This window comes from Nipponia nippon, unplaced genomic scaffold, assembly GCF_047370975.1.
Source record: "Nipponia nippon isolate SJK-2023a ecotype South Korea unplaced genomic scaffold, ASM4737097v1 scaffold_19, whole genome shotgun sequence".
NCBI classification, from domain to species: Eukaryota; Metazoa; Chordata; class Aves; order Pelecaniformes; family Threskiornithidae; genus Nipponia; species Nipponia nippon.
This window is the reverse complement of record NW_028262335.1, coordinates 5,272,266-5,288,061: the sequence shown is the minus strand read 5'-3', so window position 1 is coordinate 5,288,061 and position 15,796 is coordinate 5,272,266. Positions and strand designations below refer to the sequence as shown.

Here is a 15,796-nt window from a genome sequence, read left to right as displayed (position 1 = left end):
AATAAGAAAATAAACAAAACAAAATCCCTTATGGTGGTGAACTATAAACAGAAGGTAAGGGAAATGCAGTGTAAGAGAACTACGAGGGGTCACAGAAGCATTGTGTTCTCTCAGTTGTTGAGGAAGACTCAGACAATATTGTACCAATTTCCCAAATAACCTTGGCTTAGATCTTCAACTACATACCTTTCGCTACAAAGCAGAAATTGTCCTTTTTGGCTCTCTGACAGAACTCAATGCAATTGCCTAATGGCCCTCTTTTGCTTGCAAGAATATTTTACCCCTATCTACCTCTAAACCTTCAGAGAAAAATAAACAATGAGTTTCAATCTTGTAATGTAAAATAATAAAAAAAAAACCACTAGAGTGCAGAGTTGATTTATTACCCATGCTAAACGCAATTCTGGAGTCCACTTGGCACAGTGAATACACTTTCTGGTTTTATGCTCTTCACCTCCAAAGGTTTTTAGTAAGAAACTCAAATAAGCAGCCCAGCTTTTGAGCTGATGACATTGTAAGTTACCTTTAGAATAGAAAAGTAAAATAATACAACTGAAAATAAATTATCTTATTCTCTTAAGAGAAAGCTTAAGAGATTTAAACCAAATGAAAACAAAGCACATCAGGTACTTTCTTGCTTTGGTTTTACTTGCTTCAGCTGAAATCGAGACACACAGGTATGCGAAAGGGTATCTTGGTCTCTGGAAGATGTAGCCATCGTCATTAATCAGATGACCACACACTAGTGGCACTGGGCCCTGAAAGTGAACAGTCAATGTAAAGAGGCAGTTCACAGAGCAAGGATTTAAGAGATAAGCAATATATACCTTCAGGGTATGTTAAGTCAAAAGAAGAAACTCAAAAAACTGAAAAGGAACACGCATGGTATATAAACCGTGAAGCTGGAACTGTGGCCCAGGATTGTCCAATAAAGTATACAGTTGGCAGCTCTACTCAGCTTTCAGCTCAGAGCCACTTAAATTTAGGAATATCTCCATCTGAGCTCAGCTCCTATGAGCTCAGCATTTCATTAAATTCTTTGGCTTACTTATTCTGCTCCTGGTGAGAAGCGTGAACTGAATTACTGTATGCCTCCTCACTACAGTGCTTTACCTTAAAGCCAAACGTATTAATTTAGTGTTCTCCCTCAATCAGCTAAGATGGCCACACTCAAAAAAAAAGAAAAAAGGAAAAAAAAAAAAAAGGCAACATGCTCCCTACAGAAGAGTTTGCTATGCAAATGAATCAATGGTTTCACTTACACAGGAAAAGCAACTAACTGATGCCTCTGCCCATTTTTCAAAATGGACTGAAGCCCAGTAGGATAGCTGCTACGACTAAAGAAAAAAAAAAAGTCTTAGGCTATCATTTTTTAAACGTGAAGCCTATACTCCCTGTTTTAACAAGAACAAAACCCTCCAACTGTAACATCCATGCAATGGAAGCACTAGCAGCAGCGAGCAGAGATGAAATGAAAAGAAGCAGTGGCTGTTTATGTTGGCAGTCACTTCAAACTCTAATGGAAAATTTCAGCTCTGACTGCATCTAGGCTAGAACAAGTTATTAAGGAAAAAAGGTTCAGCTTTCAAACAGAAAAGGCTTACATAGCTTGTCCCTTTCTGAACACTCCTGCAGCAAAGACAAGTCAGAAAATAATATGCCTTGCCTATGCAATGTATGAATATCCTATCATTAGGGGAATATACCATCAAATAAAATATATTTCCTTCGGGAAAGGAGCACAGCGATAATGCCCGTGCCACAGACACAAACTCAGCTATTGGTACAAATAACTTATGCCACTAAATGCAAACATTAAAAAGCCAACGTAGGGCTAACTAATCACTTTATACTAACAGACCAAAATATATTCACCTAATTATTCCCCTCTTCTGATCAAAGGAAAACTGCTATTTGAACACTAACGTCGAGGGAGAATCTTTTACCTTTCATATGCTCATGAGAATTTTGCACAAATATTACTGAGGCTGTTTGTTGATGCGAATAGTATACAGTCTGTCCTCGGAGAGGACAAACACCTTGCCAGCCTGCACACATGGTAACTGCAGTGACCTTTCAGCTGCTACACATTTGCACTATATTTAAGAGCCACTCAGGAAGCCAATATTGTACATTATGTAACACAAGATTAAGCGTTAATGAGGCAAGAATAAAATTGTTTATCTAAACCCCAATCTAAAATTAAACAGAAGTTTATGCTGAAATCGCACGCTGCGCTCATTTTGTCTCCTAACATTAACAGAGCACAGTTTATTTAGTCTCCGAGATAAATTCCAACAGCATTTAATCTGGACAGAAGGATTCTACTATCAGAAGAGAGAATATTTTTCCTAAAGAAGAAAGTGATGCATATATAGTTCTTACACGCATAAATAGGTATTCTGATCTAAGGAAAACAACTGATATTCATGACTTCTATTTACACTGTGTTTTAAAGCTAAATACAGAAGCATCCACCCAGAGGCAAGACCTTTCGATCGCACTCTGACGTCTCTTGCTAAGCAGCCAAACCAAAAATCATACACGCCAAAGATACCTATGTGCTCGACAGGGAAATTCAAAACAAAATCAGACCAAAGTCTGCATGCCTCCACAAAGATTCACTGTCCTCTTTTTAGGCTTCTCACTAAGCAAGCAGCTCTACAGGACTCACTAAGGAGCTTCAGCCTGCCAGAAAAAAGCCAAGCAGACAATTAGACCACGGTCACAGTCACTGTACCATAAACCTTCCCTGAAGAATTCAGTAGAAGTCATTGGAGAACCTCAGAACATTCAGATAGGTGTCATCCCCAGTTTTAAGAACAGGTAAAAGAGGTCAAAAGTACTTGGGCCTATTCCCATGAAAGACAGTGTTTCCAAAGCCTCAATTCAATTGCAGCATATGCCATGGCTAGCTAACGGTGTAATATGGTATTATTCTTACACCTATGTAAGGCTGCCAAAGGGACAATCACATACATCCCCCTCCATTCCTAGCGGCTAACGAACCCAGGTAAGATGTTTGAGTTCTGCAGGTCAGACAACACATCTGACATAAAGCAGGCTGCAGGAATTCCAGCCAGAGGAAAGCAAATCTTTCTTCTGGGACCGTGGCCTTAAATAGTTCAGGCAAACTGAAACTGCACCCTAGCCGAAGCTTTCAGAAGCGTTTGAGCGACCAGCGCAAGGGTAGGCTGAGCGCAACAGGACCCAGCTCTAAACCTGAGCAAGCTGGCACCGCCACTTGGCCTCCTCCTCCTCCTCCGACTGGGAATTACTGCTCTGCTCCCGCTCGCCTTCATTCCATGTTTCTATTTACCTTTTGCATGTCACTAACACAGAGTTAAGCTACTTACAAGAACACAGTAAGTCAATCCCCAACCTTGTAGGCATTTAAGTACATTTATCTCAGGCCTATCACAATGCTAGTGCTTCTAAAACTCTCCAATTCAAGTAGCTCAAGGTAATCACCTAAAGAATTCAGAGCAGGAGAATTTTAAATACTCTGAAAATCCCATATTACCACAAAGTTTTAGCAAATTAACCCAAAACTGGGGGGCAGGGGGGAAACACATTTAAAGCCAAATCAGAAAACTTGTTGCCAGCTGTGTACCTTGCATTCTCACAACATACAAATTCAAATGAAAGTTATTAATGAAAACCGTTCACGTCACATAAGTGCCTCCAAAATTTATTTCTCTGCTTACCATGTAGAAGAATCGAAAGTGCTGCTAAGCATGAACCAAACGAGAGCAGGGTACTTCAGCTGTGCCATCCAACTACAGCCATAACTGACTAAGAGAAAGCCATTTAAGACAGAGTTCAATGGAAACCCAAGGAAGTTTCCAAAGTTTTATTTAAGCTCATCTGCATGGAAGCACTTTTTATTCAGAGTATCACAAGGTTAACACTGACTGATCCGGCCTTAAAACTGCTGGCTTTCCCTGAGCCGTTTCAGCATTCCCATTTCAGCAGAGGGCCAGCTCAACTGAGAGCTGATTTTAGTTGCTCTGCCTCTTGCTTATAAAAGCTTGAAGAGAATGGTACAGCTATTGACACTCCTGCCCACGGGAAACGCCTCTCGGACATAAACTTTGAAATAAACTGAAAATTTGAAATAAATTAGAAGAGTGGAGACCTAAACAAACACACAGTTTTGATATGCAGTAAATATTTTCCTTCATAAAGATTTTTTTCTTGCTGGTTATTCATTTAGAAGAAACAACGAAAAATTGTTGAAAAACTACGTTAAACTAGTTAACACACACATCGACAAATACAGGGTTTTCTTAGAAGATACGGTACGTTAACTGTGGAGAGGAAAAAAAATAGCAAAGGGACAACTCGAATAGGAGATCCCTTAACATGCTTGTGAAAACTTCGTACAGCACGGCGTAATTCTCATCTCTCACCATGGCCACTTTACACCTCCCAATGCTGCAAGAGAAATACGACGTCATATTCACCCCTATATTCTGACTTCCTGTACAGCAGCATCAGCTTGATTTAACATAAAAGAGGCCCAGTCTCTACAATAATTTTGTATTTCTGTTGTATTACTTATCTGCCACTACTGCAACCTTCCAAGCGCCGGGCTTAAGGCAATACTAGGAGGAGTTCTCCCCCAGTGAAAGTAGCATAAATATGTGTCTAGAAAAGGCACACGTTATACAAGAAGCATGATAATAAGGAGATTTAACTTTAAGTGCGTTTTGCAGAGAGGCAAAAACCCTGGCTCCCCTCCCCACAGGCTTCAGTGACCGGTAAGGTAAACTCTCATAAATTAGAAACGTGCAGGATGTTTTCACCTACAGCCTGGTTTCCATTTAGGACAAGTCACTTCAAGAATGCCCCTGACTCATTTTCAAGTAGCTTTTGCAGAACTTGGGAGTTGCTGTAGTGCTTCTGCGTCCATATAATAATTTTTAGAGTTTCACCTCATGTTAATATGGTGGCTAAACAGGAAAGTAAGGCCTTTTTTTCTAGCGTTTCTGGAATTGCTAGAGGGTTACTTCACACTGCAATAGAAAAATGGCAGGCAAAGTATCTGAAATTATTCTGCTGATGAAAAAAATACAGACAGACTAATTCCACAGCCTTGTAATTTACATTATTCATTATTCCACTTTAAGGAGAAAAAGCAAAACTGGAGAGTCAAATATTATTTACTGCAGCCTTTATTCTGCGTGTCCTGCTACAGCAAAACTGCTGTAAATTTTGTCTGAAAAAGACTGGGAATGAAAAGAAAGCAGAACGAGACCTGTGACAAAAATAGGAAACAGAGATTAAACAATCCGTTGTAGGTCAAAGGTTATTTGTAGATCAGTTACCACTAGGGGCTAAAAAAGCCTGCTCAAAACCATCAACACACTGCTTCCCAGTTGCTCAAACTTAATAGTTACTCTTCTCTATACTAAAAATTTAGACGTAATGAAACAAAACTGTAAAACTTGAAAAATGATAGCTTATATAAAGTTTCCCACCACTTGCAGACTTGCAAAACTTTTACGAAAAGCCTTAGGCCCGATACCCAAGTTCAAGTGTGGAAGTCAAGTGGTACAAACAGGGTCAGACACCTGCCCCCAGCTCTCAGTTCTGTAGTTCTTCTTTTCCTTTCTCCTGCAAACTGTTTTTCTCTCTCAGAAAGAGACATTTTGTATTTAAAAGCGTATTTCATAGTTGCTGTAATTCAAACTTTAGAAGAGTACTTTCGCCTCTCAGAAACTTTACCACCAGCAGAATTAATTTCTGAAGTAAACGCCCATTGGTTCTAAATACATTGCTAGGAGATACTTTAAAGAAAAGAGGAAAGGACCGCTTAAGCTATGTGCTGGATTTGTTAGATGTTGCTGAGAAGCGGACCATTTCGACATTCCTTCTAAGCTGTCATCTTTCCAACGCTGGGCCTTCATGCCTCAAAATCCAACAGGATACTAAAGCAAAGTCTACCTACACCTGACCGGTAATTAAGTTTTCCCATCATTCCCAATGGGAGAATCAGCGAGCACATACACCAACTGAGGCACTCCAGGAACCATTTCATCCTCCCCTTTCTATTTGACTTATGCAGTGTCACTAACTATTTACTAATGAAAGATCGTGGTATCACAGCATCGCCTCACAAGAACATCTCAGAAGAGAATGGAAACGTCCTACAGTAAGCGATAGGTTTTAAAATGTTTTTACAGTAATGTTCTTCCCCACTGAACATCCAAATTCCACACAGAGATAAGCCTAAACAACCAGTTATGCTTTAAATAAATGTCTTCCAATCACTAACACATCACTAGAAAATAGTCTAACTCAATTTTCACCGAGTTATCTCCCTTCTAAATTCAGAACAAATATGAAAACTGCTTTCCAGAACCACCCTCCCCACAGCTAAACGACACCTGCAGAACAGAAACCGAAGCTTCTAGAGAAGCTTGGCAATTAGGACTAATGGAAAAGTAACTAGATTCCCAAGGCTTCCCAAACCCTCTTTCCTTTGAAGAAGTCAACCACTCCTCCCTGTCCATCTTCCTCCTAAGCACTTGCCGGGATTTCCAGCAGAACGACAGCTATGCAAGCTTTACCAAGTTCAGTAGAGTACTAAGCCACCCATCAATTCCGAAACGAAGCTACACGCTTGCTGTCCACATGCTTCAGGAAGGTGAAGAGTTAAATACAACAACCAAATTCTGCAGGTCTAGGAGCAGGCACATACCTCAGTCTTCCAGATTCAATTAGATTTTGTTTTGGTTTAGGCTTTCTTTAATTACCTGCTGCCATTTGAGCCCAACTGGGTGACATAAATGTATTATCCCATCATGTCAGAATTTAAAATTAGATTTGGTCTCCATAAATACACTTTGTCCAACCTTAGTGACTCCGTCCAGCAGCGACGACTATTTTATGTAACATCTCTTGTACAGCAAGACCTAAAAACCGCACTAAAAATTACAGCTACCTTTTCTGGCTGCGGATTTCTCTTCCATTTATTTGCAGAGAATTCAGTTCAGGGTGAAAAGGAAATAGTTTCGTAAGATCAAACACTGAAGCAGCAAGAGAAAAAGCAAATTACATAAAGTCCAAATGTACTTACAGTCTCCTTATTTGGAAGCAACTCCTTTCGGATCCTGAAGAAGTTCTTGCCGTACTGCCTCAACCCCTTAATAAAACGTTTCTGTGATAAAAGATAACAAAAATAGTATGTCAGCAGAAGGAAAAGAAAAAAAAAAAAAAATCTTGTTAATCAGCACAACAGCCAAACAATGTTCTCAGCTCAAGCACTGTCGATAGAAGAGAACGTATACCCGCACAGCAACTGAAAACAGACAGGGGAAAAAAGGCTTTGAAAAGATACCGAAAAATTCGAACCACATTCCCTTCCATGTCAAACTTCCAACATTTGAAGCTTTAAAAAAAAAAAAAAACCAAACCAGAAGTCAGTACCACAGTCAGTTCTTTTCCGAAACGACCGAAGTGTTCTGCCGCACGTCTCTTCTGAAGTCTGTTTTTCAACTAAGCAGCAGCAGGCGAGGGGAAAATACGCAACGCCGGTTTTCGGGGGAGGGAAGTGACTCCGGAGGAGGCGCCGCAGGGGTTAACGAGGGCTCGCAGGCGCCAGCCCCCGGCCGCCCCCGGCCCGGGGTTCGGCGGAGCGCGGCGGCGGCTCCCGGGCCGGCCCCGCGCCAGGCGAGAGCGGGGCCGCCGCTCCCCCTCGGCGGCTCGCAGCGGTCGGCGGTCGCTCGCCGCGCCGAGGCGCTTCCTCCTCTCGCCCCGCAGCCGCCCGCGGGGGCCGGGGCCGCGCCCGGCGGGACAGGGCTGCGGCGGCGGCGGCGGCGGCGGCGGCGGGGGGCAGGCGCAGGTAGGGAGCGCGGCGGGGCGGCCCCGCGGCGATGGCGGGCGGCCGGGGCTGCGGCGCGGGCGGGGAGGCGAGCGGAGCCGCGGCGCGACGAGCGGAGGAGCCGAGGCGCGGCCAGGCGAGCGGCGCGGAGGGCCGGGCCGGGCGGGAGGAGGGAGGCGGCGGCCGCGGCCGCCCAGCATGTGATCGCGGCGGGGCTGGGCGGCGCGGCACCCGCGGGGCGCGCCGCAAAAGGCGGCCTGGATCGCCGGGCCCCCCCCGCCCCGGGCCCCCGCGCCCCCGGGAAAGCCCCGCCAAAGCGGCCGCGGATTAACGCCCGCCGCTCCCCGCGGGCTCCGCAGCCGCCTGGCGTCCTTCGCCCCTGCCAGTTGCCGGCTCTCCTCTGCCGCACCCCTCGGCTGCCCCTCCTCGCTCTCCGGTCGGTCCCCCCTCAGCTGCCCCTCGCACTCGTGTTTCCCCTCTGCAACCCCCCCCCCCCCCCCCCCCCCGATAACTCTTCAGCCTCCAGCTGTAAGCATCGCTCGCTCCCCTCCTCCTCTCTTTCCAGGGCCAGCACTGGTAAATATTTCATATATCTATATCTATTATTCGGTAAATCTATTGCAGCCTGCTGCCATCTCAGCCTGCAGCTCCAGGACCAGTCTCACCTCTACCCCAGCATCGCACCACCATGAATCAGTAGCAGGAGATCAAGACCAAACACAAGAGTGCCTCTTTTTGGAAGGGCCAGTCCTGAGGACTTTTTCCTTTTCTGTAATAACCGTACAGGTATAAACGCTAGCAAATACCAAATTCTGCCTTCAAAAAAGATGAGCCATGTTGAGCATATGGGCCCTAACATTCTGGGGGAGATGAGAATTAGTAATGCCCTAAAAAGAAACATATCGAGTTGGCTTAATGCATTTTGGACCACATCTTCTTGCAAACATCTACTTGAAGGAGGTGGGCAAGTGATTAGAGGCTTCCATATAGCGAAGTGGATAAGGAATCCCAGAAAGGGTAATTCACTACTGAAATAGTGCTCTGTACACCTTGTAAGCTCCCACCACAATGCTGAATACGAGTGAGCAGTCTCTTTGGAACCTCATGCATATTACTTTGCAGATATGCTCCCACAGGGATCTATCCTTACCTAACCCTGACCCTCAAAACCAGCAAGACTGCTAGGGTTCGCCAAGAACATGCCTGGGGGCACGGAGACAAGCATTAACCACCAGTTGCACACGCTTTGAGATCACAGTCCCTTCCAGTGTACGATTTGCTCATACCCATCTGCTCCTTTTAAACCAGCGAGCAGAGCACTCAGGGGTTTAAGAGCTCAGTGACAGGGATGCTCGGGCTCCTGAACAAGGAAAACTTTACTAATAGCAAGGTACCAGCCCCCCATTCACAGGTGGAAGTCACACAAGTATCTACAGAGCAAGATACCAAGACTGCCTACAATGTGTAACTGGTCACTAGTGCACACGCATCCTTCTCACTTTTTACCACGGGAATGACAAGGAATTTTCATTACGCTGAGGGGGGGACAATCCCTCCCCTGGCACCATATGCATCCCTCTTCTCTCATGCTTCTGGGCAAGAGAAGATGGCAGCAGCAACAAGGCAAACAACCCTGCCCTCATACCACTCCCAACATCCCAAAGAGCAATATAATTCCCATCTGCAGCTTATCACAAAGAATGAAAATCAACTAAATCAAGAAACATTTAAAAACAGGCAATCCAAAGGGAACTCAGATTCTAAACGATGGAGCTCAGTTCCTGGCTTTGACATCGCTGCCTCGCGGACTGCATCAGAGGTGCGGTGCTTTTGCAGCATCAGTTAACAGAGCATATATAGGAAAAGCCGACATAAAAAGCTGTAGGGGAATAGAAAGAAACCAGAGCTGGAACACTCCAACCATGGATGAAAAAGCACAGGGAAATACGAGAGAGCAATCTGGTCCACTGCATAAAATGAAAAGCCCTGATTCTCTATTCCTCATTTTGCCAAAAACTTACTTTGGTGCATCTGAATTCTCAGGGGACCATTTCATTTCTTTTTTAAGATTCCGTTTAACCAAACTGTTTTACCTTTGTTTTGTGTTGTGATTCAACTCTGTATTAAAAAAAAGCCTATGACAAACTGTTTTCTTTTGAATTCATGAGATATCAAAAATCCCTACTGGGAACGTAAGCCTAGCAAACAGCCTATCTGAATAACACAGTTAGAGGGAGCTTGAAACGCTGTTCCCAATTTCCAAATATGAATGAAGTCAATCCTTCTGGCATTCTGAAATTTTGGCCAATTATGCTGTCACCTTTATCTGTGTCATACAGCATTATCACTAGGCCATTGAGGCAGTGCAAGATACCCAACTATAAAATAGTTGCATGCCTCTATTGAAAGGCAAGAGAGCCACTTCTTAATACACAAAGAACAACAAAGCACACAAAAATTAGTTTCAGAAACTTAGACAGAAATCCTAAAGCTTAACAAGGTTTTTTTTTAAAACATTTTCTTCTTTAGATTTTCCTCCCTATTCTAGTCTTCCACTAATTCAGGCATCACGTTCAGTTCTCCCTTAGCCTGCAGCAAGATCAGCTACTTCTTTTCTCCAAGTCAAGCACAATAGAGACCTCTAAATGTTTTTAAATATAAAAGAACTAAATAGTTGCACACCAAATCAGAAGTGACCTGTTGCTCCCCAGCGTCTCATAAAACAGACTGCATAACACAGTTTAAATTTTCTCTGCTCTGCACAAATGACATGCAACAAATTTTATGTCTGCATTTTAATGGTGCAGGAGATGTTGCACTGCTCACAAAAGGCATCTGAAAATGACAGCTGCTGAATTAAAATAGTCTCACAATACAGGGCTGGTGGAACAAGGAGGCTTAAGCCTAGGGATGCACGAGAAAAGTTTTGATAAAGAGCAGAAGTGGCTCTAGAGCACGATGGCTTAAAAGCCCAAGTTCTGTACTTCTAAAACTTCAGATAATCATTTCAATTTTACACTTATGTTTAACTTTAAAACATTACTTCTGACAGAATTCTGTTGCTGTTTGTACTGCTCACTGAAGACCAACTGTAACACAATTAAAAAAATGCTACGGATCATTATTGCTGTGGAGTGGCATTAGGAAACCCCGTGGCTTGCTCAGTCAGTCAGTGTTGACAGACGACGCAGTTACATCCCCCGAAGTGGTTACCATGGCTATTGACCAGCCACAACACAAGGTCTCCTAATACCATTTTATAATTTGAGCTGCCCCAATGAAATGTATTGGATTCTGCAGCATCCTGCTACAATGCGTAAACAGGGAGCCATAAATAACCAAGGAAGCACAAGGAACAAGCATGTTAATGTTTGCATGTGTGTTACTTGCAGGTCCCATATTTTATCCCAAGAAACAAATATCATGACAAGATACACAAAGCCATTATGTTCTGACTAACAGAGCTCAGATGGCATGTTTATCAATGTGATGATAATGCCATTGCAAAGCTGTAGTTAAGGTTATGCGTCAGGGTTTCTATTATCAAGAGATTACAGCTTGGCAGGAAAAATTTGCTGCTGCATGCTGAAATTCAGCACCCCAGGTTTTAACAGGGAACTGAGGTTCCCAGTTCAGTTTTCTTCTTTACTGCAGAAATCTAAAACAAAGCTGTTTCTAAAAGCATGCAAGAATAACATCTAGTACAAAACAGCCTGTTTAATCAGCTTAAGAGTTTCCAACTGAAACCTCATGGGCCTCAGAAAGGCAGGACGACTGATAAAACGGTAAATTCTTAACTGCTACTAGTATGTGTCTTCTGAGGTGATGCTTCAATCAGGTTTAGATCAAATATATTTTCTCTAAGAAAATCCATGTGCTATTTCATTCCCTTCCCATGACTCCCACCTGGTTAATTAGTGAAGAGCGTGTTGTAATGCAGTATATTTACAAACACAGAGCCTTTTCTGTTCCTTCTTAATCCAGGAAATAAGGACTTTTATTCCCCCTCAGTCTTTCTAAAAAAAATCTCCTCTTTAGACTATGTCCAAGAACAGCAAGTTCTTCTCTCAACCTTTTCCTTAATTATGAGCATATAAAAATAGAAGATTTTGCTATCATGAAAGCAGTAGGTACAGTGCATGTTTTGAAAGGCCCAAGGTTTTCTAGGCAGATGCCAATTGAAGTTTTCACCACCTTCCATATTTAATATGCCTTTTTAAGTTCTATAGTAAATACAGTAGGAAAATCTACAGGGTTTTAATAGTTAACAGCAAATAAACACTAAATGCATAAAAGCGTCTTTATTTCTAAATTTCACAAGATGAAAAATTACGGCAGTTGTTCTGAAAAGAAAATGAGATCTGGTTATATCTGCAAAACTTCTGTTAAATGTGCAGCACATTTATAGATTGCCCCAAACAATTTTTTAGCATGCAGACATTGTATATGCACACCAGCTGAATTTCAGTGCACAGAGTACATTTTATTAAAAGCTTGGCTGAGTTTTAACATTATATTTTGCTTATGTGTGTACAGTGCAAATAAAGGCAATTGCTGATAACATTAAGTGATGTATACTGTCCTCTAGAAACAGAATCATCCTGATAGTTTCCTTAAGAAGAGACACAGTTTAACCTAAAGACGTCAGGTATCTCTTAGAAAAACGTAACTCGTGTTATTCACCATTTTTTTTTTCACCAAACTATACCTGGCTGTAGCAGAAAACGATGCTAGTAGTTATTGTATCTGTCCCTCAAAGGAATTCTGTATGCTCAATAACACACAGGACTAAGTACTGCTCAGTAAGTAATTCCATCAAAGGCAAAAAGAGGTACACGAAGTTAAGAAAACGCAGCTGTCACATATCCAAGCTCTTCTCAGAGCCCACCAAACCACTGCAGACCCACAGCATGCCTGTTAACTCTTTCCACAAGCTGCTTTGTTCTCTGAACGCTCTTACCCAGAAAAAGTCCAACTGCCCTAAGACACTGCACCAGCTAGGACGGCGGCCAGGGAAGGGAAGGTCTCGCGGGGATGGGAAGCTCCAGTCGGATGGATATGCCCTTGCCATGCCCCAGCCCCTTCCAGCCCTAGCTGGCAGGCTTGCTCTCGGTCCTGCCTTCTCAAACAGCCCAGGCTGGGGACTGGCAGCCTGGGGCGAGCTGGGGGAAAACACTCGCTGGCACTGAGCCCAGGAAGGCTGCGTGATGGAGAAGCAGGTGGAGAGATGGACAGATGTTCTGTCCTGTCGGAGAGAGAACAGGATGGCCAAAGACCCCCACAATACAATTTTAAGATGCACGAATTGCCAGCTACAGAGGAGAGAAAGCTACAAAAGAAAAGAGAGGAAAAGACCCTTTTCTAGGGCAGAAGGGAGAGACGTTCCACCGAAATTTCTTGGCCTAGGGGAATGCACATCCTCAGAGCAACTTGCCATGACAAGGATTGGTCCCAAGGTAACACAATATTCTCGGTTAGACAGTAGCATGTAGAATGAGGAACAAGCATGATGACTCAATGAAGCTCACCTGAAACCTTTGTAAAATAAAAAGAAAAAAAAATCAGTCCACGGGGAAAGAGGAACTATCAAGAAAAATCTACATTCAGGCCTCTGCTATGTTCCTTTAACATGCCCAGCTGCTGGGAGAACAGGATATGCTTCACCCTCATCTGAACTTCATTTCATTGGTTCCTGTCACTACCGTAACGTTCTTTGAATTTAATTTTGAAGTAGCAAGCAATTTTACCCTTAGCATTAGATACCTGTGCTGTTGTGTGTTACATCAGTTAACAGCAAGCTTGCAAAAATGACTTAGCTGGCAAACTTGTTTAATAGCAAGACACCATAAACCTTCCCTAAATGTCTCTGCGTGTTGTTCCACAGACCTTGGCATTGTATCAGAGATATGTGCAGATCTCAAGCATGTGAGCAGAAGTAGCAGATCTTTGCAGAAATATCTATGTTCCCACTGTTCCCTCAGCGTTATCTGCCTTGAGCCTACACCATCTCAGATGCGCTTAGGTTGAGTTTACTGCTCCGTCCCATCTCTAACCGCAGCACTTTGTCTGCTCCTGCAGGAGGTAAGGCTGTCACCAGCTTGCGATTTAGAGTCTCCCCCTGAAGAGGCTGCACTGAAGCACGTGTCATGATTTGAAGGACCTTACTCTCTTCTCTGACACAACCACACAGAGGTATGAGAAACTGTTCACACCGTCTGGCAACTGCTTGAAGATGTCTGCAACCACTTACTGCAAATCCCTGGTGCAAGAGGCCTCTGTTGTAGGGGAACGGCTGGGCTCTGATGACTACTGACACTATACACGCAAGCTCTTTCATGATCTGTTTGGCTTGCAGAAAGTTGTGGAGTAACAGCAGGCGAAGATCCTTCGCTGTCCTTGGCGCACCGCACGCTGCACCAGCTAGCTCTGGCAGCGAAGCATGAACAGCAATAAATGCCAGGCAACCCCTGCAATGCCGCTTCTTGCTGCTCAATTACAAACTACAAATTTTTAAGCAACCGATTTTGAGACAAATTGGTTTGGTTTTTGGTTTTGTTTGTTTTGTTTTTTTAACAGTCCCCTTTTGCGACTGTAAACAGGTCAATGTTTCTCAAATTGTGCCACAAAAGTGTTTCCAGACTTCCAGTCCAAGAGAGAAGGCACACATGCAGGTGATCATTTTGTAGAGCAAGACTGGAAGGGAACAATCATATATATGTATGTGGGTGCGTGTATAGATACTTATTTTTGGTTGAAAGCATCTCTTACCTCCAAAATATACTTACTCAATTTGCTTCTTCATTCAGCAGATTGTGACCTTAGTTCTAAATACATACTAAAGCCAAATTCAGCTTTCTTTTAATAGATACTGGTCTGTTTATTTTTCTTGTCACTTTATTTTAATGAAATTATTCTATTGTGTCAAGACAAAGTTGTCCTCTAACCTTTGTGGTACTTTGAAAATAAAATTCTTTTTCACCAAGTCCTCTTACTCAAAGATATTATAGGAAAACAAAAATATTTTGATGGTATTCATTAGATACCAATCTATATTAAAAGGCATTCGTGTTCTCATTGGATATTCAAAGCACCTCTTCAGACTGCATTGCTGGTCATCTACATGTGGTAAAAGTCTCATACTCCTTAGGCCATATCCTGTAAGATCAAGTATCCTCTGTAAACAAATGGACAAGAAATATATCAGCTGAAAGGCTTAAAGGTGCCTTCCTTCCCAATCGGATCGCTTTGTCTTCCTGAAAAACTATACTGAAAAATTAAAGCCTACCTCAAACTGTAAGGGATTCAACACCAAAGCATCACACAGATGCAGAGAGGCACACAACATCCACCAGAGTCCGTGTTCCGTATAGCCACAGCCATATACGCAGACGGAAAGTCATTAAGCAGACTCCCTCAAGGGAATGCCAAAAGATCCTGAAATGATAATGATCCCCCTTCCATGGCGCTGCACTGTTGGCTTTTGTTTTGAACAATAGATCTCCCATGATACCTCTCGCTTGCTGAAAATATTGGTATTAAGTGAGCATGAGCACAGCTGTGTGTAAATTACATATATAAACAGATTAGATTTGTATATTTATACTGGATGCAAACACATTAATAGCACATTTGCATACACAGTTGGCTAAATGAGATTGCATGCAGAGCAGGATTACTAGTTACAAACACATTTATTTAGAATTTTCAATAAAGTATTTATACTGCCATTCAAGAGGTCAAAGTGGATTCATCATCCTTTCTCTCCTCTTCACCTTCTTAAAAGTATGCAAAAATGCTCTCGTCAACATGCTTTCTGCATCTTGCCAATCCCTCATCACAATTATTCTGGAAAAAGGACTTACAAGCTAGCAGAAGAAACTGAACTGGAGCGCTTACCTAAAGGTTATCCAAATTTCCTTCAGTTTAGTTTATTGGCGCTGATGTTTTGGGGGTGGTGTGTGTAAGAGT

The 15,796-nt window shown here is 42.9% G+C and overlaps 1 protein-coding gene and 1 long non-coding RNA gene across 9 annotated transcripts in view; one reads left to right on the top strand and one right to left on the bottom strand.

The window, feature by feature from the left end:
- The window catches only part of RERE (arginine-glutamic acid dipeptide repeats), a 257,908-nt gene that overhangs the window by 49,380 nt on the left and 192,732 nt on the right, over positions 1 to 15,796 (bottom strand). For all 8 annotated transcript variants that reach the window (XM_087755174.1, XM_087755176.1, XM_087755173.1 and 5 more), the window contains one exon: positions 7,085 to 7,165. In XM_087755174.1, the coding sequence (XP_087611300.1) occupies positions 7,085 to 7,165 (81 nt within the window). The remainder of the gene's footprint in view (positions 1 to 7,084; positions 7,166 to 15,796) is intronic.
- LOC148056021 (uncharacterized) lies at positions 7,441 to 14,810 on the top strand. The gene is made up of 3 exons (XR_015704263.1): positions 7,441 to 7,849; positions 8,453 to 8,614; positions 13,907 to 14,810. It is a non-coding gene; the product is annotated as an uncharacterized LOC148056021 (long non-coding RNA).